General features: G+C 47.1%; 1 protein-coding gene across 1 annotated transcript in view; it reads right to left on the reverse strand.

The window, feature by feature from the left end:
- ULK4 (unc-51 like kinase 4) overlaps positions 1 to 21,919 on the reverse strand; it is a gene marked incomplete at both ends in the record, with an annotated part of 268,478 nt that overhangs the window by 158,249 nt on the left and 88,310 nt on the right. Inside the window, 7 exons of the mRNA XM_080715872.1 lie at positions 1,380 to 1,527; positions 1,616 to 1,667; positions 13,268 to 13,362; positions 13,460 to 13,511; positions 18,266 to 18,322; positions 18,483 to 18,604; positions 20,790 to 20,923. Of these exons, the coding sequence (XP_080571998.1) occupies positions 1,380 to 1,527; positions 1,616 to 1,667; positions 13,268 to 13,362; positions 13,460 to 13,511; positions 18,266 to 18,322; positions 18,483 to 18,604; positions 20,790 to 20,923 (660 nt within the window). The remainder of the gene's footprint in view (positions 1 to 1,379; positions 1,528 to 1,615; positions 1,668 to 13,267; positions 13,363 to 13,459; positions 13,512 to 18,265; positions 18,323 to 18,482; positions 18,605 to 20,789; positions 20,924 to 21,919) is intronic.

The raw sequence follows: 21,919 nt of genomic DNA on the forward strand, positions 1-21,919 counted from the left end.
CAGAGGTAGAATGTTCCTCAGTTCCATTCCTAGTGCTGAAAAAAAAATACAGCTGGGAGTGTAGCTCAGAGGTAGAATGCCTCTGAGTCCAATCTCCAGGACTGCAAAAAATAAAGCTAATAGGGGAGGCTATTTGGGCACAGTAGGGCATAACTAATCCCAGTGCTTGGGAGGCTGAGACATAATTGCAAGTTTAAGACCAGCCTCAGCAACTTGGATCTTTTCAAAATAAAAAAAAACCTTCAAAACTGAGGTGGACTGCAGGCCCGGCCTGGATGGAAACCATGGGCAGACACAAAGAATGCCAAACACAGTCTAATACAGAATTTTTTGGGGAAAATCTAATAGTGATATATGGATATATATATAGCGGGGGGGGCGTACTGGGGATGGAACCCAGGGGCATTCTACCTACAATCTATACCAAGCCCTAATTTTTATTCTTTATTTTGAAACGGGGTCTAAGTTACAAAGGGCCTAAGTAGCTGAAGCTGTCTGAACTGCAAGCCTCCTGTCTCAGCCTCCCATATATCTATGCCTGGCAGATATATGGCAATATTTAATAGCGACATATGGCAATCATTTTACTCAAACCACTCTGATAAAATTCATGTTCCCTGAACTGGACCTGGGCGTTTCAGTAGCCACACTGCTGTGTGCTTGGGATGCGGGATAGAAGATAATAAATAATTCCTTTCTGTTAATATTTATAACCTGCTCCACCAACTACCCCATCACCCCCTTCCCAAAATCATATTGTACCTCAAGCATATACAGAGAGAAAACTTTATCTTGTGGCGGGGGGAGTATTGGCGATTGAACCCAGGGCACTCTACCTCTGAGCTATACCCCCCAGCCCTTACGATTTTGTTATTTTTTATTGGGGGTTACTGGGGATTGGACCCAGGGAGATTCTAACATTAAGCTACACCTCCAGCCTTTTTACCTTGAAACAGGGTCTCAGTTACTGTGTGGTGGCCTCAAGCCTGTGATCCTCCTGTCTCAGCCTCCAAAGTACTGGTACCAGAGTCCCACCCTCAAAAAGCTCCACCTCCATGACTTCTGAGTCGTGCCAGGAGATGCCTCAGTTTCCTCTCTTGGTACTCTCCCAACATTGGCCTTGAGCCTACAACACCTACGCCAAGAGTCCTGCGCCTGGCAGAGAACCAAGGCTCTAAGTGGACATCTCTCCAGACGCACCGGGACATTTCCGGGTCCTCTGCAGCTCAGCAGCCACGGCCTGGCCCAAGACCCATGCGATGCTGAGTGTTGGAGCGGATGCTGAGTGTTGCAGCCCGGATGCCCGCCCTGCAGCGGGTCTAACGGAAGCCTCCCGGGCGCCTGCACGTCCCTGCCTGGCGTGGCAGTGTGGCACTTACTGTGGAAGCAAGACGTCACGGAACAGGGCGAGGAGGTTGCCATCAGCATCCACGCCAGCCTCCTCCTCCTTGCCGTCCCCGCCCTCCTGGCTCACGAGCAGAGACATGGTTTCTGAGAGCAGCCGCAAGCTGAAGAGCCTCCACTCCACTGGAAGACAGGGCCAAGAGCGTGAGGACGCGGAGAGGAGGTAAGCGCGGGGCTGGGCCAGTTCTCCCCACGGAGGCGTCTCACTCACCGTTGTGGCTTTGAACCAAGGACATCAAAGGCGGCAGGATGTAATCCACGACCTGGGAGAAGGGATGGAGAGCTGCTTCAATCTCCACGGACACAGCACGGCCAGCTAGTACAAACTATGCTTCTTACGTGGAAGGAGCCCCCAGCCGGGTGTGCGGGGAAACCGGCAGCTAAGTTTACCATGGATTGAAAGCCACCGAGCTCATTTAACTAACTCTGAACAAGTCCTCTGGTCCAAATGCCATTACGAAAAAGCAAACCAGTAAGTTCTTTAAACTGTCAAGTGCTCGCGAAAGGAGCTTCAGTATCAAATGCAACGTCTGTCATGCATAGGGGCGTATTAAACCATCACACTCGCGCATACGTAGAAGCTGGTGCTCATTACTTAAAACAACGTAAGCCAAATATAACTCAACACTGGGAGGGGGTGAGACACTGATCCCATGTGATCAGATACATCCAAGAACTATGACAGGTTAATCTTGGTTATTTTCAGAGATAGACTCAAGAGACACAAATGCATGATACAAACCCCTCCTGTGATTTCCCACTTTTATCAGACAGAGCACACTCGAACACGGTGTAAAACAATCCAAAACACGAGGGTTTTCCGCCTACAAAATGTCAAATAAACCATCAGCACTATCTAATTTTGAGATGCACCTTCTCACTTGATGCATTTCTTGACAAGATTCCTGATGTTTGGTGCGTGCTCTCCCCACGCTGTGACAGGTAGGCGGAGCTACAGAGCCACAGGACAAAGCTGCCCGCACACTGATGGACAGATGGATGTCCCGCAGGTGCCGGCCCTCCCCATGAGTGTCGGCCATTCATTTGCACCCTTCTCCCTCTCCCCATGTTTAGACACAGTGCTACGTGTACAGAACCTAAGAGCCAGGGCTACTTCATCCCCGGCTACTGCATGGTGTCCTTCCAAAGTGCAGACCCCACGCTCTGCTGAGCTAGCGTGAGAACCCCAAGCTTCCCATTAGGTCAAGAGCAAAAACTGTGCAAAGGAAAGAAATACATCCTGCTATCAACACTGAGGTCATCAACATTGACCTTAAAGAATTAAGCGCAAAAGTCAGTAGATGAGTCGGGCTAAAATGAGCGAAAAAAGTGCCCATCTCTAAAGTTGAAAAAAATGGAGCACGGTTAAAAAAAAAAAGCATCGCCGGGCGTGGTGGCGCACGCTTGTCATCCCCGCGCTTGGGAGGCAGAGACAGGAGGATCGCGCAGGTTCGAAGCCAGCCCCGCGCGCTGGCTTAGGATACCCTGTTTCCAAATAAAAATGTAAAAAAAAAAAAAAATAGGTCTGGGAGTGTAGCCCGGAGGTAGAAGGGCTTCCAGGAACCCAAGTACCACCAAAAAAAAAAAAAAAAGAGAAAGAAAAAGAAAAGAAAAAGCAATATTGCGAAACAAAAATACAGAGCTATGCTTTCCTATGTACCTACTGCAACCAATTAGCATAACCAGGGGGAAATAGCATATATAACAATAGAACTCTAAGGGATCTATGATAACATGACCTTAGGCACACCAATACTTACAGATACGATCGCCATTACTGGACCAGGATTCTAGCCCACCACAAAAAGAGCTTGGAGATCGTGATGTCTCCGCAAGAAAAAAGTTGAACTGGAAATCGACTGCTCTCAGCTGTATCAGAGAACCCAAGTCCTAACGCAGACCTCCATCTTCAAACTAGAGGCAGACACAGAGGACCGCAGCTTGCCAGGAGCGAAACCTCACTAGAGCCACAAACTGGTACGAGGACCTGCAGAAGCCCTTGTGAAGGCCACGACTCAGGCCCCCGGCTCACTGGGAGCGAGACCGGATCAAAGAACCGGAGAACATGCCCCTTGCTCCCAATGCCTCCCTGGGCTCAATAATGACGCACAATTACAACCAGAAAAGTCCACACCTGTAAACCCAGTACTTGGGAAGCTGAGACAGAAGGAGTGCAGGTTTGAGACCAGCCTCGGCAACTTTAGTGACATCCTGTTTCAAAATTTAAAAAGGGCTGAAGGGGGGCACGTATCTTGGAGGTAGAATGCCCCCACTGTGTTCAATCTGCAGAACCTGCAACAAGAGAATTTCTCAGGAAAATAAGACAACGGGAGAAAAATTGAGGACGCTAGAAGAAATCCCAGCCTCCGACCTACAGCTACCAGGCAGCCTCAGCCTGCGCTAGCCACAAGACTTCACACAAGAGGCCTTAGTTTCAGGCCATTTTGAAATGTTCCATAGGGAAGAAAAACTTCCCCTGGACTGTTACCTCCATCCACGCCACGTACGGCAAAAACGGAAGCTGTATTGGCAGTAGACCTCGTTTAATGAGAAACGCCGAAGCACGTCCATCAAAGAGCAGGAAAACACCATATAGGTCCGAATCTCAGACCCACGTGAGAAATGGAAGCGCATGAGGCGTGGACGCAGGCGCAGCCGGCCCCCGGGGTAGACTCTGGTCAATTCTCCGCAGGTTCATCTGCAGCTCCAATGCCAGAAAAATAAACACCACCACAGTAAGGGTTCAATCAATTCCTCATATTGATTCTATAATGTATGTGGAGATCAAAAGGTCAAAAGCAGAAAACGTTCAAGGAGGCGTCGGGTGGGGAGGGGTGGCCCCAGCACGTTTCCAAGTCTTCTAAGAGGACGCACAGGGGGTGCTACAAGCCCACGGCTGACAGACCAACAGAATCCAAGAGCAAGTCCAGACAGGTGCAGGCGGGAACGCCAAGCGCCCGAGACAGTACCACTAATGGTGGAAAGACACGCAAACTTCAAGGGTCTCGGGGAACTGGCTATTTTTAAAAGTCACTTTTCAAATATACTTTTATTGGTGCACTGTAATTATACATCATAATGAGGTTAAGAGTCATAAAAACAACCCTTGGTGTGTTTCCCTGGGATCCAGAGACATTTTAAACGAGAGAGAGAGAGAGAGAGAGAGAGAGAGAGAGAGAGAGAGAGAGAGAGAGAGAGAGAGAGAGATTGTGTGTGTGTGTGTGTTACTGGGAAATGAACCCAGAGGCATTCTACTGCCAAACTACACCCCCACCCCTATTTTTTATTTTCAAACAGGGTCTCATTAGGTTGACGAGAGCTTATTTGATGAGAATGTCCCTGAACCTGTGATTCTCCTGTCTTAGCCTCCCAAGTACCAGGATTACAAGCAGGTGCCACCACGCCCGGCGTAAACGACAGGGAGTTTAAAGTGCTCATGGTGAAAGAGCAAAACTTACAGGAAAAGAGAGAACTTTCTGATGTTAAAAAATAAAGACACCTCTAAGCCATCAACTTCCGATTATAAGCTTTCAAATGCTACCCAACCACCCCAGAAGTGTGCATTTGTGATGGTGAGCCTCGCGGGCAAACCCGCCTCTCCTAGGGCAGAGATTAAACCCAGCTCGTGCATATAACCCTGCACCTCTATGATTATTTTAAAATAAATTACTCTGGCTATCTCCTAACACGGTTGGGAAAAGCTCTGAAATGGCTTATAAAATCGCTTTACACTTCTCCCCCTCTGCAGACCGGATTCCCCCGCCTCGTCCTTCCCACTAATGCCCGCCGCCAGCCCACCCTGCAGAGCCGACCAGACCCTAACGTGGCCCAGGTCGGCCCCTTCCCCCAACACCGCTCTCATGGGGCTGGGGGAAGACGGCCAGGCTGAGGAGATGGGGGCACGCACAGCTCTGCCCACCTGGAACGCCCACACCCCGCTCAGTCAACGCCTACTTGCCTTCCAGACTTGGCTCATGGACACCGCCTCGCGAGGTCATCTCCAGACCCCCAAAGGCCCCACACATGCCGTCAACGAGGCAGTCTTCCAGATGCACCCGCACTCGCTGTACAGGATGCCGCTTCCCTGACCCTGGGCTGATCTGACTCGCCACTGTGCTCTCTCAATGCCTCCTTTAAAGACATGGTTTACAAAAAGACACCTAGTGAACTGCTAAAGGTGTATACGATCGGAAGAAACCCTTTGCAACTCAGTGAGGCTGCTTCAAAATAAAGAATAAAAAACAGGGCTGGAGGTGTAGCTCGGAGATAGGATGTACCTGGGTTCCATCCCCAGTACCAAGAAAAAAAAAAAAAGCACTTAGTAACACTAAGAAAAATTTGAGATGTGCCGAATTTCACTAACTACATAGGCCAGCACATGGCAGGAGAGGGGAGAGTGATAAGGGAAGTTAATCAGTTAACAAAGAAGCCACTGTTGTGGGATCTCTGTCCTAAATCACAGGACCACCCGGGCCGCTGCACCCTTGAGTTAGCTCTCTAGACACCAAGCCCAACCAACCCAGAAGCGGCAGGCCCTTCTCCCCACCCGCGGACCGCATTCCCATCCCAAGGCTGTCCCGGCTGTCTTCACCCTGCCCCTCATCTGCAGCCCCTGCAGGTCCAGCTCTGGCAGAGTCAGGGAAGATGGGACAAAAGAGCAGAGGGAGAGGGGGATCTGGAGACCTACGGCTTGAAGACGGAGGGGGCGCCAGGAACCAAGTACACAGGAGGACTCTAGAAACCAGGAAGGGCAGAAACGGTTCCTACCTAATGCCTCCAAAACCCCTTTCAGGCTTCTGACCTCCAAAACTGTAAGCTAAGGGACTTGCAGAGCTTTAAGCTGCTATGCTTGTAGCAATTTGTTTTAGCAGCAACAGGGAGCTAATGCTGACTGGGAGTCCACACCGATGGAAGACAGACGCATATTCACGTGAACTCACACCATGGTTACCTTTACCCACCTCTAAGTCACCTTTTCCATACTTATGGGAACTTTAATTCAAATATACTTACACACAGGTGTACCAAGCCTAAGTATATAATTTATAGCTAATCCTTACCTGGCCACTCACCCCTAACCAGTGACCACCTAGGACAACTATCCTGACTTCAAACCCATTTGTCTGCTTTTAAACCCTGTGCAGTTGGAATCAGGATTTTGTACTTGTTACCTTGAGCTCAATATTACGCTGGTGACACAAGCACATTTAAGGGTAACTGCTGTATGATACTTCATGGTGTGGCATCACTTATCTGCAGGCTGCTGGGCGTTTGGATATTTTCCAGGCGCGTGGTTATAAGCGTTCTTGTCTATGTATCTTAGTGGACGTGTGCTCACATTTCTTTTGAATATATATTCAGATATAAGATTCTGAGTAACAGTTACAGTATAAAACATGTCCAGGTTCTGCCAAAGTAGCTGTACCAATTTACACAACCAAGTTCCGTTTTTTCTACATCATCAATAAATACTACTCACTCAACTATGTGGCTTAGCGTTAAATTACTCAGGTCTGGTCTCCAGTCTTTAAAGTTTTATTCAAGGACAGGCTTTTCCTTTATTAAAACAAAAATATTAAAGCTCAGCTCATTTTTTTAAATTCAAAGAAATGGCGACTGCAGTGCCACATACCTAAAATCCTAGTACTTGGGAGGCCCAAGCGGGAGAATCGCAGTTTCAACACCAGCCTCCGCATTTTAAACAAGGCCCTCAGCAACTTAAGACCCTATTCCGAAAGAAAAGAAAATAGGGCCTGCAGCGTAGCACCGACATAGAATGCCCCGGAATTCAATTTGCAATACCAAAAGAAAAAGAGAAATACGATTTAGGCAAATTGTATTACTGCCAGTTTTCTAATAAAACATTTCTCACGTGGCTCTTAATATTTTTTTTTAAACTACCATGAGTGGGAACAAATTCTGTGTGCAACCAAATTCTTAGTGTTCTGACCACTCTAGGCCAGACCAGAGACTGCCAGCTCGGAGGCACTGAACATTCTAGCAGCTCTAGGGAAAGTGAGTCAAGCACCTGGGCTCAGGAAGAGTTAACCGCATTTAGCCACATCCCTGTAATCAAGTATTGATCAGGAACCTTGAACAGAGCGGTGCAAAAATTTCAAACAACGCTACGCTCCCTCAGGGTGGGGACCTTCATCTACCTGCATCCCAGTCAGGGCCGGGGAGAGGTGACTAGGGGAGTTCCCATGAGGTACGGCATTACAAATATTTTTATGAAGCTGTTAAGTTGTGATGATACTTTTTCTATCACAATACAGGCTGTAGCTTTCATAATTAGGACGCCTGCATTTCATGAGCAGAACTAATTAACTTTCTATTTAAAGGCAGTACAGATAAACACTGGATCTTAACAAATTAGCCATGAGGTTATTGTTCATTAGGCAGAAAAATCAATAAGCAACATCCCAGCGAGTAATATCTCAATCGTAGACGGAAGACTCATGGCTGAGCCAATGACCACGATAAACAGGGTCTCTAGGTATGCTGGGCAGGGCTGCCTGGATTGACATCTTACTAACAATGAGAAGTGCCAGATGAATATTAAAAAAAGAAAAAACACCAATGTGAACATTTAAGGTCTGAAAGGACAGAGGGGAACTTTTAGGCCAACTCCTCGGCCTTAGGCAGTTGAGACTGACCATGCAGAAGCCTTCCCCGGCGGTCCTGACCAGGGCTCACTCCCTCAGCACAGGAGTGCCGTCAAGCTCCCCACATGTACCGGGCACCCGCACAACGGAGACCACACTCTCAGAGGAAGGAAAGGCCTGACCAGGTCACCACCACCCTCATGGCACATTCACGCTCCAAAACCTGAGAACTCTGTCTTGGGAGAAGACCAGCTCAGAGCTGTATTATTCTCAGGGAGCTGCAAAGCCGGGCGCAGGTGGCCTTGGTGTGATGCAGAATCCCAACAGACAGGGCACGTGGTTGTCTGGCAGAAGCAAGCATGAGGCCTTTCTAGAGGAAGGAACATCCAGAGTAGGTTTCAGGGAATGTCCAGAGACTTCAAGAACAATGGCCTCATCAGGAAAATGAGACGACTTAGGCATGAGCCAGACAGATGTAGCAGACACAGACAAGACTTTTGCTATCCTGTGATATGAACGTCACCCGATGTGCCACAGGGCACCTACATTTTTAAAATGTGAATAAAACCAGTAAGTGGAAAATATCTATAGTGAACAAGAAACCATAAAAAGCAATATAGATTTGAGGAAAAAATAAGTAGTATTTCTAAAGATGACAGAACTACCAATAAAAAACCAAAATTATAAACCTCGATGATTGTACCCAGCCGCTGAATAGTCACAAAAAAATAGAAACAGAACAAATGGAATTGACATTTGGAATATATAACAGTAACAGAAAAGAATGAAATACACCAAATGCCATACAAAGTTTAGAAAATGGAGTGAGAATGTCTCAGGGACATGCGATTGAATTGCCCAAGGTGGGCCAAAGAGAGGGAAGCCGTGATGACGAAGGTGGCAGAGAGCTTTCCAGACTGGCGAAAAAGGACACTCCAGAGGCAAGAGGCTGAAAATCCTCAACAGAACTTTTTTTTTTTTTTGTGGCACTGGGGTTCCTGGAAGCCCTTCTACCTCCGGGCTACACTCCCAGACCTATTTTTTATTTTTTCTACTTGGAAACAGGGTCTCAAGCCAGCACGGCTGGCTCTGAACCAGCGCGATCCTCCTGTCTCCGCCTCCCAAGCGCGATGATTACAAGCGTGCGCCACCACGCCCGGCAACAGAACTTTAAAATTCACAACTGGGCCAGGTCTGGTGGTGCACACCCGTAATCCCAGTACATAGGAGCCTCGGCCAGGAGTATAGCAAGACCAGTCCCAGTAACTTAGCGGGTCCCTCTGCATCTCACTGAAATCATTTCAAAATATAAGAACAAAATAGGGTTGAGGGTGTAAGCTCAGAGGTATAACATCCCTGGGTTCCATCTCTAGTACAAAAAAAAAAAAAAATTCACATTGGTTATATCTTAGTCAACCTACAGGGAACCGAAAATATTTCCCACAAATCCCCCCCAAAAAATTATTGAGAATGAGACAAAGGACAAAGATTACCTTCACAGGAAAAACTAGACCAATAGCTAGTCCTCAACAGCAACAGTTCAGAAGATGAGAAAATATGTACAGAATGCTAAACAAGCATGGCAAAATAACTGCCAGCCTAGAATTTAATACCCAGCAAAAATATCCCTTGAGAAATCATAACTATCACACATAGTTTGGCACCAGCATAAACAAATTAAAAAAAAATAAATAAACCCAAGGATCTACTTGTCAGCTGAAAATTTCAAAACAAATAGTGCTGGGGTGGAGCTCAGCATGAATGCCCCAGATGCCACCAGCACATGGAAAATTGCAGAGAGAACTGCCTTGCTGGGCCCAAGCAGCTCTAGGAACTCAGAGAACACGCAAGAATGACTAAACTATCCCTATCTTCATACTACACCGAAAAGAAAATCTTCATGGAATAGAAAGGGACCACTCAAGAATCAGTAAGATTTAGTAAAATCTAAATTCGTTACCACAGCCAAGCAGGCTACTTAATGAGCTACTCGCCTTGGCCCTCCTCTGCCTTGTCTTCCAGAAGGCTCTACCCAGCCCCATCGGAGGCACAGGTCCTGGGGCTCAGCCCTCCTCCTGGGTTGGGCACCTGCTACAATCTAGAAAGCCCCTCCCTCAGCCACAGCTTCCCAAAGCGGGCGATGCTGCCCTCCAGGCGGTGCTAGAACAGGTGCATAAGGGAACACACACTTGCTACTACATCTGTACTCACATAGAGAAGGCCAACGTAGAGAGGGAAGAGTAATCTTTTCTTCTGAAAGGGGTGTTGAGCAAGTCTTGGAGTCTCTCACCAGACTTAGATGTCTGTCCAAGCGTCCAGGCATGGTGGCACGTGTCTGCGACCCCAGCACGTGGGAAGCAGAGACAGGAGGATCACAGGGAGGAGGACAGCCTCACGAGCAGGGAGACTCACAACCTAGTGAGACCCTGTTTAAAAATTTAAGAACTGGGCTGGGGGTATAGCTTGGAGGTAGAATGCCTCAGTGCTACAAAATAAAAAATGTCACCACTCACTCTGGTATTTTCTTCACAGCACTGACTACCACTTGGTATGTTGGATATTTATTTGAATATCTGTCTGCTCCCCCACCCAAATGGGGGCAGCTGCTGTCTTCTTTCTCCCCTGACCCCCATGCCTAGGGAAGTTCTCAGTAGAATGAGGCAATCAACGAGTATCGAATGATCAGATAATACCACAGATAATTGTGAATATAATAATACTTAGCTTCAACTTTAACTTTTTTTTATTTTGGTGGTACTCGGGGTGGAACCCAGAGGCTTTCTACCTCCAGGCTATACTTCCAGACCTATTTTTTTTTTTTGAAAGGTCTTTCTCAGTTGCTGAGAGCCTCACTAAGTAGCTGAGGCTGGCTTCAAACCTGTGCGATCCTCCTGTCTCAGCCTCCCAAGTGCTGGGATTACAAGAGTGCGCCACCACGCCCGGCCTAGCTTTAACTTTAAATCACACCCAGGTAAAAGATTTTAAGAAAGTTCAATAAGTGGGGTGCCGTGGCATACAACTGTAGTTTCAGAACTTGGAAGGTTGAGACAGGATGGCAAGTTTGAGGACAGCCTCAGAAACTTAGGGAGAGCCTGTTTCAAAATAATAAAAAGGAGCCCGGCATGGTGGCCCACACTTCTAATCCCAGTATACTTGGGAGGCTGAGACAGGAGGATCCCGATTCATGGCCAGCCTCAGCTACTTGGTGAGACCCTGTTTCAAAATAAAGAATAAAAAATTGGGCTGGGTCTGTAAGCTCCGAGGAAGAATGCCCATGGGTTCAATCCCTAGCTCCACAAAATAAACTAATAATAAAAATAATAAAAAAAAAAAATAACAGGGTTGGAGATGTAGCTCAGAGGTAGAAAGTCCCTGGGTTTAACCTCAGTACTAAAAATTTTTTTCATTAAACTTTATACTAGTCATCTTTCCCTTGATTCTATTCTTCTTTGTGTAAAATTTTTTTTAGAAAATGAAGAGTAGCCGGGCGTGGTGGCGCACGCTTGTAATCCCCGTGCTTGGGAGGCGGAGACAGGAGGATCGCGCAGGTTCGAAGCCAGTTGCGCTGGCTTAGGAGACCCTGTTTCAAAATATAAAATAGGTCTGGGAGTGTAGCCCGGAGGTAGAAGGGCTTCCAGGAACCCCAGTACCACCAAAAAAAAAAAAAAAAATGCAAGAGAATATATTTTTTAAAAAATCTGTACATAAATAAAAACTAGACAACAAAATCTATGAAGGGACTGTGAACAAGCCCTGTGAACCGAAGAGAAACAGAACATCGCCATCGCCCTCTTTCACACATCAAAACATTTAAGGAGTCCCACGTTCTCCCAAGCCACCAAACGCCAGAGGAACACCTCTGCACCTGATTCTAAGAGCTCCCAGTAAGGAACACACATCCACATCCTCTCCTGGGATTCCAAACCACACTTTGAAAATTTCTACCAAGCATAGAGTATGATCCACGTGAGAGCTGAGCTAATTCTAAGGTGTTATCACTAGACAAGGAGACTCTACACTGTAAAAGGATTCAACGCACAAAGGGCGGAGGATGTGTATGTGTTTGTGGATGGGGGGACGTAAAGATGACAACAGTAACAGATTCCAGAGTGAAATCCTACGTGACCATAAAGGTTTTAGTTTTTAGAAACAGGATCTAAGTTCCTGAGTCTGGCCTCAAACCTGTGATATTCCCATCTCGGCCTCCTAAGTACTGGGATTATATAAGTGTACACCACCAGACCCGGCTAGTAAGTCTTCATTACAGGTGCCTGACTTCAGAGTGACTGCTGTCTAAAAGTTTGCCCCTAGGGTTGTGTGATCTTTTAAAAGCATTTTCTTACCAAACCCTTTGCCAAGTTAGGCCTTAGACTCAGAGACCCTGCTTCAGGATAAAAAATAAATAGAATAAAAAAAATAGAAAAAGCCAGGCATGGCGTGGTGGCGCACTCTTGTAATCCAAATACTTGGAAGGCTAAGACAGGAGGATCACTGTTTGCAGACAGTCTCGTCTACTTAGGTGAGGCCTCCACAACTTAGTGACACCTTGTGCCCAAATAAAGAATTAAAAATAGGGCTGGGGGTGTCGCTCAGAGGTAGAATGCCTCTGGGTTACATCCCCAATACTGCAAAAAATAAAAAATAGGGCTGTGAGTGTAGCTTGGAGGTAGAATGCCCCAGGGTTCAACCCCCAGTCAAATGCAAAAAAAGCCATTGCAGCTGGCACTGCGACTCCCTTCTGTTCCCACCCAGCACCTCTTCCGCGGCACTGTATACAGAAGGCAGAGGAAGCCTTCCCTCCCTCCTCCTGGGCGGATGTCAGCACCCTGGCTCTCCTGATGATTTCTCCAAATGAGAGGTTCACAAATGGGGGCAGCCTTGCCATGGAGGACAAATGGCAAGGGGCGGAGGACATGCGTGTGGCCAAGGCTGAGGAAGGCCAGCACTGCCGGGCTCCGGGGCAGGGGCCAGGGTGCTGACACCCCACCGGGCGCAGACGGCTACAACCGAGAACGGTGCATCCGAGGCCACAGGGCCAGAGCGGAGCCACCCCTGACCAGTGGTACCAGTGCCCACGGAGCAGACGATGGCTGGGGACGGAGCAAGGACCAGAGGGGAAGAAAAGCACTGGAAGAAACCCCAGGAAGGCAACAAAGATGGGGGCTGACTCCCTAAGGGACGCAGAATTAACACCGGCTTAGCGAACACAGAACTGTCAGGGACAGGAGCGCGCCCGCATCCAAAGCGCCCACACTGACCGTAGAGCGGTAATCCCTCAGTAAGGCGGGGTACTGGATAATGGCCTCGAAGGCCGACAAGGTGATCTTGATGAATTCCTCTGATGCCGCCATCCCTAGGAACACAGGTCAGTGTCACTACAGGTAATTGGGCCCCTCCATCACAGCACCTGAGTGCCTCGGGTGCAGATGGCGGGCGCCCGCGGTCCTCACCTACGGCTCCGTCGATGTTGGTTTCGCCCGAGTCTATCGACTTAATGTGATTCTGAAAAATAAAATTGGTAAGCGGAGGTTTCAAAGTTATTCTGAAATAGAACTGAGGTCATTAGTGTTTTGCGCAAAGCCGCGCCTATCATTCTTAGTAACTTATGGACGCCACTAAATACTCTTTCCATATCACAAACTTTGATTACACTTTCAGACTATGAGTAAGTAGTAAGTATATTAAAACCATCTTTTTTTGGTAGTTCTGGGGACGGAACCCAGGGGCATTTTCTACCTTCGAGCTACACCCCCAGCCCTATATTGCAGTCTTTATTTGAAATGGTCTAAGTTGCAAAGGGCCTAGGTACTGAGGCTGTCCACGAACTGCGATTCTCCCGTCTCAGCCTCCCGAATGCTGGGATTACAAGGGTGCACCACCATGCCCGGCTCAACCATCATCATTTTTAAGCATAAAAAGCATGCTCCACACAAGGGTTAATGCCGCGATCAATTCAATCGTAACACAAAAGCACCTGCAAAGTGAGAACTGTCCCCCGGATGCACAATCCTCCCTGGCGGTGGACCCCAGACCTCAGCACCCGCACCTTGGCAGGGATGACGCCTGACCGGGTGAGAGGCACGTCCCCAGGGAAGCTGGAGCCGCCGGGCCCGGATGGAGATGCGGGAGATTGCTCTTCAGGCCCATCTTCAGGGTGCGCCACTGTTTCTAATTCTCCCTAGGTCCCTCTTGTCCCTCTGAACTGTACACTCACACCTCATGCAAGGGCCTTCCTGCAAGATCACCCCAGCACCACACCAGCACAACTCCAACATGGGCTTGCCAAGGCCCCGCCCCTGGCTGAACGTTCTGGACAGAATGGGTGCTGCGAGAACATCCTCCCCAGAAAACACCACCAGAGACAGCACACTGTCTTAGTGCAGACACGTGGCAACAGGTCTTGCCCTTGGCTCTAAATAAATAAAATACATATATGCTATTTGGCTGTACTGGGGATGGAACCCAGGGGAATTCTACCTCCAAGCTATACCCTCAGCCCTATTTTTTTATTCTTTATTTTGAAACAGGGTCTGAGTTACAATGGGCCTCGTTAAATAGCTGAGGCTGTCCACAAATTGTCTCCTGTCTCAGCTTCCTGAATGCTGGGATTACAAGTGTGCACCACCACACCTGGCTCTATACATGGATTTTATAAATAACAGAAGATGGCCTTAGAACAAAACAGGTCAAGTATAAGCCATTAGCCCAGAGTATGAATTGGTCTACTAGGCTCCAACGGTTTTTCTTAAAATATCGGATAAAATATATAGGTATGTATACAAAAAAAATCTATGTGTATATAGTGTGTTACAATGAATAACAAAAACCTCTAAAACTACCATTCTGGTTGAGACCTAAGACATTCGCAGTTCTTTGCCCGAGATCCCCTATCCCCTTTCTGACACTCTGCCTCAAAGACCACCTTGCTCAGAGTGAGAGAGAGAGAGAGTGTGTGTGAGTGTGTGAGAGTGTGTGTGTGAGAAAGAAGAGTGTGTGTGAGAGTGTGTGTGAGAGTGTGTGTGAGTGTGAGAGAGAGAGATTAGAGATGGAACATGGGCGTCCTACCTCCACGCTGTGACTCCCCAGCCCTATTTTATTCCGTATTTTGAAACAGAGTTAAGTTGCTGAGGCTGGCTTTGAACCTACAAATCTTCCTGTCTCCAAGTACCAAGTACTGGAATTATGAGTGTATGCTACCACATCTAGCTCCAAATTTAGAATTTTCCCTCCATATTTTTGAACATTTTTCTACATGTAATATATGCCCTTAACTAGTATACTGTTGGTTTGTCGTACATATATGTGACAGATATTCTGCTCTCTCTAGTAACTGAGGGGCAGTTAAGTAGATCCATTAAAGCAAAAGACATCTCTCCAAATTTTTTCATTAGCATCAAATTCATATTTATTCAACAAATGTTAGATCCTGTTTGAAATTTTGTAATACAGTCCCAAATTATCATGAAAAGCATGTATTATTCCCGCTTTTAAATTCCCTTGTGTTTATGTGTGCTCACGGGGATTGAACCCAGAGACATTTTGCCTCTGAGATACACCCCTGACCAAATTTTTTAGTTTGAAACAGGGTCTCACTATGTTGCCGAGCCTGGTCTCGAGTCACGATCCTCCTATCGCAGCCTCCCAGGTACTGGGATTATAGGCGTATGTCACTGTGCCTGGCTTGTGTGTGTGTATGTGTAAACCAAAAAAGAAAACTCAGAGTATCCTGTGTTTCGAAAGAATTTCTTTCCCAGGCAGTAAATGTTTTAAGATGTTTGCTTATTTTAGGGTTAATTTATGCTTAATTTTGATTATAAAATGCATGCTTGGAGTATATGGAAAGTTAGCATCTATAACTCCACACACCACTGTTAGCATGTCATTTCCTTGTCTTTTCTACTTATACGTATGAAATTATAGGAAGAAAAGATTGTCTGAAGTATATATGCCTCCTCGCTCGGTTCTGAACACAGTATCACAGGAGCAGATGTGATTCCTCCAAGTCTGTAAAGCTCGTGTGGGGACCTGTTAGCTCCTTAAGAACCTGGAGCAAGCCGGGCGTGGTGGCGCACGCTTGTCATCCCCGCGCTTGGGAGGCAGAGACAGGAGGATCGCGCAGGTTCGAAGCCAGCAGCACGCGCTGGCTTAGGAGACCCTGTTTCCAAATAAAAATGTAAAAATAGGTCTGGGAGTATAGCCCAGAGGTAGAAGGGCTTCCAGGAACCCCAGTACCACAAACAAAACAAACAAACAAAAAAAACCTGGAGCATACTAAGTAAATGGGACAGAGACATGTACCTCACATGAAACCCAGACAGAACTCAGGGCATCACCCCAGTCGGACAAACTGCCAAACACAGATAGGCTACAGGGCGTGGTTGCTATTTTCAGACACTGGTATGATAGTACAATAAAATTTTAAATATAGAACTGTACTTGGGAGGCTGCGACAGGAAAATCACAGGTTTAAAGCCAGCCTCAGCTACTCAAGAGACTCGACCTAGTAGGACCTTGTTTCAAAACAAAAAATACAAAGGGCTGAAGGTGTAATTAGAGGTGGAATGCTTTTTGGTTCAATCCCTGGCGTCCCCCCTCAAAAAAAAACATTTATACATACATATATAGAACTATCTGTAACCATATTGATGCAAAATATAAAAGTTAAAGATGAAAGTCAGTTAATTTACTAACTCATAAATGTACCACTAAAAGTATGTACTCTCTAGAACGTACAATTGAAGCACTAGGATGATAAAGATCTGGAGTTAAACGAAAACCCCAGCATCTGGGAGGCGGAGACAAGAGACTCTAGATTCGCAGCCAGCCTCCACTACGTAGCGAGGCCCTCTGCAACTCGGTGAGACCCGTTTCAAAAATAAAGGATAAAAAAATAGGGCTGGGGGTGTAGCTCGGAGGTAGGATGCCCCTGGGTTCCATCCTAGTACCGAACAAACACAAAGGACCCCCACGCTACACCGGCCAAGCCCAGCACTTCCTTGCGGTGACCACCACTCAAACACACTTAAATTGTACTTCACACAAGGAACCTTCTAGAAAACCAAATTCCCACGTGTGTGGCAACAGTTTCTTCCCCAAAATAAAACTGGGATGCCTATTTAACTAGATACCTCCGTGGCATTTTGAAAGTCTCCCTTCGGTTCACTATACATGTCCAAGGACGACTGGAGCGTAGCAAGCGGGATGAGGTCCGGGCCGCCCTTGTATATCCTCATTTTCTACCTATACGGACGCACTGTGTGTGTGGCTTGCCTTTGTGTGGGGCTTCCTCACTGTAAACCTCCTGCATGGTCACAACCACAGGGAAGGGGGGAGACAGTTCACGAGCTACATCCTAGGCAGGACACGTGTGGCTTTCGTTTCTACCTGTGTCATCCAAATCAAAGCTGTGCGCAGTGGCACATACTCAATCCTAGTACTCAGGAGGCTGCGAGGATCGCAGGTTCGAGATCAGCCTCAGGAGCTCAGCAAGACCCGTTTCAAAAAATAAGAAATCGCCGGGCGTGGTGGCGCACGCTTGTCATCCCCGCGCTTGGGAGGCGGAGACAGGAGGATCGCGCGGGTTCAAGGCCAGCCGCGCTGGCTTAAGAGACCCTGTTTCCAAATTAAAAAAAAAAAAAAAGTATAAAATAGGTCTGGGAGTGGAGCCGGGAAGTAGATGGCTTTCCAGGAATCCCAGTACCACAAAAATAAATAAATAAATAAATAAATAAATAAATAAATAAATAAAATTTTAAAAAAACTAAATTGAGCTGAGAGTACAGCTCAGAGGTAGACTGCCCCTGGGTTCACTTCCCAGTACCACACATGCAAAAATAAAACTAAAACCGAGCTCAACTTACATTAAAAGCCATCAGAAGGAGCAACGTGAGGCGTAATGGAAGGAGCGCCCCCGTCCGTGACAAGAACAGATTGCCAGCACTCCGCTTTCACCAGTTTTAAGTTTTGCGGTGATGTTTAATACCAGAGTGGATGAAAGCGTTTCCGGGGGCTGGCTAAGCCTATTCGGAGCAGTCTCTAAACAGTGCATTATCCATTATCAGGAGAGTAGGTTTCTTTTTTTTTTCTCTAAATGTCAAACTTTATTACAGTCCACAGATAAAAATGTAAAAAGGTCACTTCCCTAGAGACAAATGCCACTGGAATGTTTAAATCGCCCTGTACCGGCACCAGATCCCGCAAACAGAAGCCGCGGGCACAAGTTTACTAAGAGCGCCATGAGCTGCGGCGTCACTTACGAGGATCATCCCGTAGCTGAAGAGGAACTCCTCCGTCACCACCTCAGGTCGGAATACCTGTGTGCAAACAGAGTGCCCACGGATCAAAGCCTGACAGGAACAGTTACAGCTCGAGAAAAAGAAAAAAAAGACCAAGACGCGTCGCCCGAGTTGATGCATCCCAGCCCCAGCCGACGCGCGGGGGGCCACGCTTGTCCCGTTTCCCCCAGGGCCGTACCTGCGACGTGACGAGGTGGAGCGTGACGGGCATCAAGGGGAGGCAGACCTTCAGCTGCCTGCCTTGAACCGTCGACGGGTGCTTCCGACCAGAGACGTTCGCCAGGGCCGTCAGGATGTCGCCTGGGAAGGACCAGAGTGGGTGCAGGGTCAGGGCAGACCGGTTACCCGTCACGCTGGTCATGGCGTGATGGGTAACTGGACTGCTAGAGTAATTATCTCCAATAAAAGATGTGGGTGGCTGGCCTGGGTGATGCAGGCTATAGGCCCAGGGCTTGGGAGGCTGAGACAGGAGGGTCTCAGGTTAGAGGTCAGTCTCCTTAACAGACCCCAATTGAAAAACTAGAAATTAGGGTTATGGGTCTAACCAGGAGGTGAGTGCGCCCTAGTACCACACCAAAGAAAGTGGGTAGAAGCTGTGTCCTTTTTATTCATCGATATTAAAATCATAAGACACAGTGGCCTTTGAGGACAGAATATTTGTGTATATAAGTATTTTAGATATAGAAGTCTACATACATGCTGTCAATTAGCTCAATCTCTCACCTAGAAATTCAAAACTTGTATACCAATTATGGTACAGTGGTGGTTTCAGAAATTATATTTTTAAAACTTTAGCATAGCTGGGAGTGGTGGCACATGCCTACAATCCCAGTACTTAGGAGGCTGAGACAGGAGGATCGCACAGGTTCGAAGCCAGCCACGCTGGCTTGAGATACCCTGTTTCCAAATAAAAAGTATAAAATAGGTCTGGGAGTGTACCCCGGAGGTAGAAGGGTTTCCAGGAACCACAGTACCACGAAAAAAAAAAAAAAAATAGGGCTTAGGATATAAAGGTAGAATGTCTCTGGGTTCTAAAAAATTCATAGTACCAAACAAAATATATTTTAAAAAATATATTTTAAAAATATATTTTTAAAAAAGCTAGCTGGGATCACGTATTCCTTTTATAAATAGAAAAAATAAAATTTTAAGTACATACAATTATAGATCACAACTCCTAAAAAATGGGATAGGATGAGAGGGGAAAAGAAGGTTAATTTCTGAACTTTTCCCTGGATGACAGATCTGCTAATAGGTTTGCTTTGCGGACATCAGAATCTCATTCTAAAACAGAATTAACCTGACAATAAACTTAGCTACCAACTGCCCAGATTGTAGTCATCAGGTTCAAGATAAAAATGTTATGATCCGAAGTTAACTTTGAGGTGCTCTAGTTTTTAGTTGTTAAGAAAAAATAACATTTCAGCATGAAGCAAAAGGTTACTGTGAATCGGCCACGAAGATACTGTCCTTTTAATATTCTGAACTTCTGAGTCTTAAGAATAGTGTAAGAACTTGAATCAAACTTATTTTAAGCACTTCCAGTTTATAGCTACCTCAAAGCTCAAAAAGGAATTTAAGCTATATATGTATTCAGTATATTAATTTCTGCAAATAATGAGATAAAAGATTTCACTGGCTGGGCGTGGTGGCACACGCTTGTAATTCCCGCGCTTGGGAGGCGGAGACAGCCACGCTGGCTTAAGAGACCCTGTTTCCAAATTTTAAAAAAGTATAGCCGGGCGTGGTGGCTCACGTTTGTAATCCCCGCGCTTGGGAGGCAGAGACAGGAGGATCGTGCAGGTTCGAAGCCAGCCGCGCGCACTGGCTCAAGAGACCCTTTTTCCAAATAAAAATGTAAAAAAAATGGGTCTGGGAGTGTAGCCCGGAGATAGAAGGGCTTCCAGGAACCCCAGTACCACCAAAAAAACAAAAAAGATTTCATTGGCCATAATAAACACCCTTCGCAAATCCTTCAAATGTTTTTATCATTTTTACTTTTATAGGTGTGTAGATAGATATTTTATGTTAACTTTTAAATCAAAGAAGTTTTCTAGCTTTGAACTCTAAACCAATGTTTTCAAGTTCTTTAACATTAAGTTTAAATATTTCAGTTCTTCAAAACCTAAAGCATTTTAAAGCTTTTTTTTTTTTAGTAAATTATTTGTGGTGCTAATAATCTCAAGGGAAAATGCCTTTCTTCAGACTTAGGCAGAAATTTGAGAAGTTACCCCCAAACAATCGTGTAAGCCCAATCCTAAGCCAATACCCTGCTTTGGTCTGTTTTCTGAAATTCCAGCTCTCCTTCAGATAATGCCTCACTGGAACATTCCGACTGCCCGTGTCCCGCGTTATTTCACCGACGCAACGTAATTATACAAACAAGATCATATGAGAACAGTCCTGGCCACGGGTTCAGAAGCAGCAGCCAGTGAGAGCGAGGGGAGGCCGGGAAGCCGAGCGGGCGGCGCCCGGCCGCACTCACAGAGGATCCGCGGCAGCTCCTGCAGGATGTGGCGGATGAGCAGGCCCAGGCACCGCGACAGGTACTCGCCGCTGCTCTGCTGCTCCTTGCCCGGGGAGGTCTTTCTGCTGTCCCGCTCGATGTACATCACCAGCCTACAAACCAGAGCAGAGATCACGTCTCGTGATAAGACAGGCGACGACATCTGTCCAAAGGTGCCGCCGCCAGGCGTTTCCAGGGCGCCGGGTTCAGGGACGCTGACGTGGATTCCCGGCCACTTGTCGGGCGAAGTCAACGCTGCCTTAGAAAGCTCACGGCAGAGAGGAGAAGAGCCAAGTTTGGATTTCTCCACCCACACATCACAGCTCAACGTCCTGATCTCACTCGCCTTTGGCCAATGGAAGGAAGCATTCAAGACAATAAAATGCAAAGATTCCTCCTGCACAAGGGCTCTCGGTGGTCCCCAGACAGGGCCAGCCAGAGCTGACTGCATCTCAGTGTTTATTAAATTTGCTCAGAACCCCAAGTAATCCATACGGATTCCAACTCAGTAAACCATGTACATAAACCCAAGAAAGGCTTTAACACTGGGTTACAGAGACAAGAACAGCCTGAATGTGTTCACTGGTTTTATGATACCCGCCTTTCAACTCCATCAATGCCTGCATGGAGTGTTTCCAACACAGGACTTCGGAGCACACTGAGCCGTCACCTAAACCATTTAAGATACTGCTGCGACACGTGGGGCCCTCTCATTTCTTCCCCTTGGCTGGACCCGCCAGTCATCTTCCCAAGTCTCCATCCCCTCGATTCTCAGAAAAGACCAGTCTACTGGTTTGAACACGCAAAAATCCCTTTTCAACAACTAGCTCCCTTTTCACCTGACATCGCTCCGCCACTCCTGCCACGAGGAGCCTCGCACACCTGACAACGGAGCCAGTCTTGCCGTCGAGCCCTCCCCATCTAAAACCCTCCAGCGGCATCTCCTTGTTCTCAGCAAGAGAGTTCTCAAAACTCCCGATCATAACCTATACGGCCTGCAAAGTCTGGGCCCCAACTACCTCTCCCTATCACAAGTGCCCCCCCCTTTCGGTTCCTCAAATCAAGACCTCCCTCGACAACAAGCTCCGGTCCCAGCCTGCCTGGCTGCT

This window comes from Muscardinus avellanarius (assembly GCF_963383645.1).
Source record: "Muscardinus avellanarius genome assembly, chromosome: 18".
Lineage (NCBI taxonomy): Eukaryota > Metazoa > Chordata > Mammalia > Rodentia > Gliridae > Muscardinus > Muscardinus avellanarius.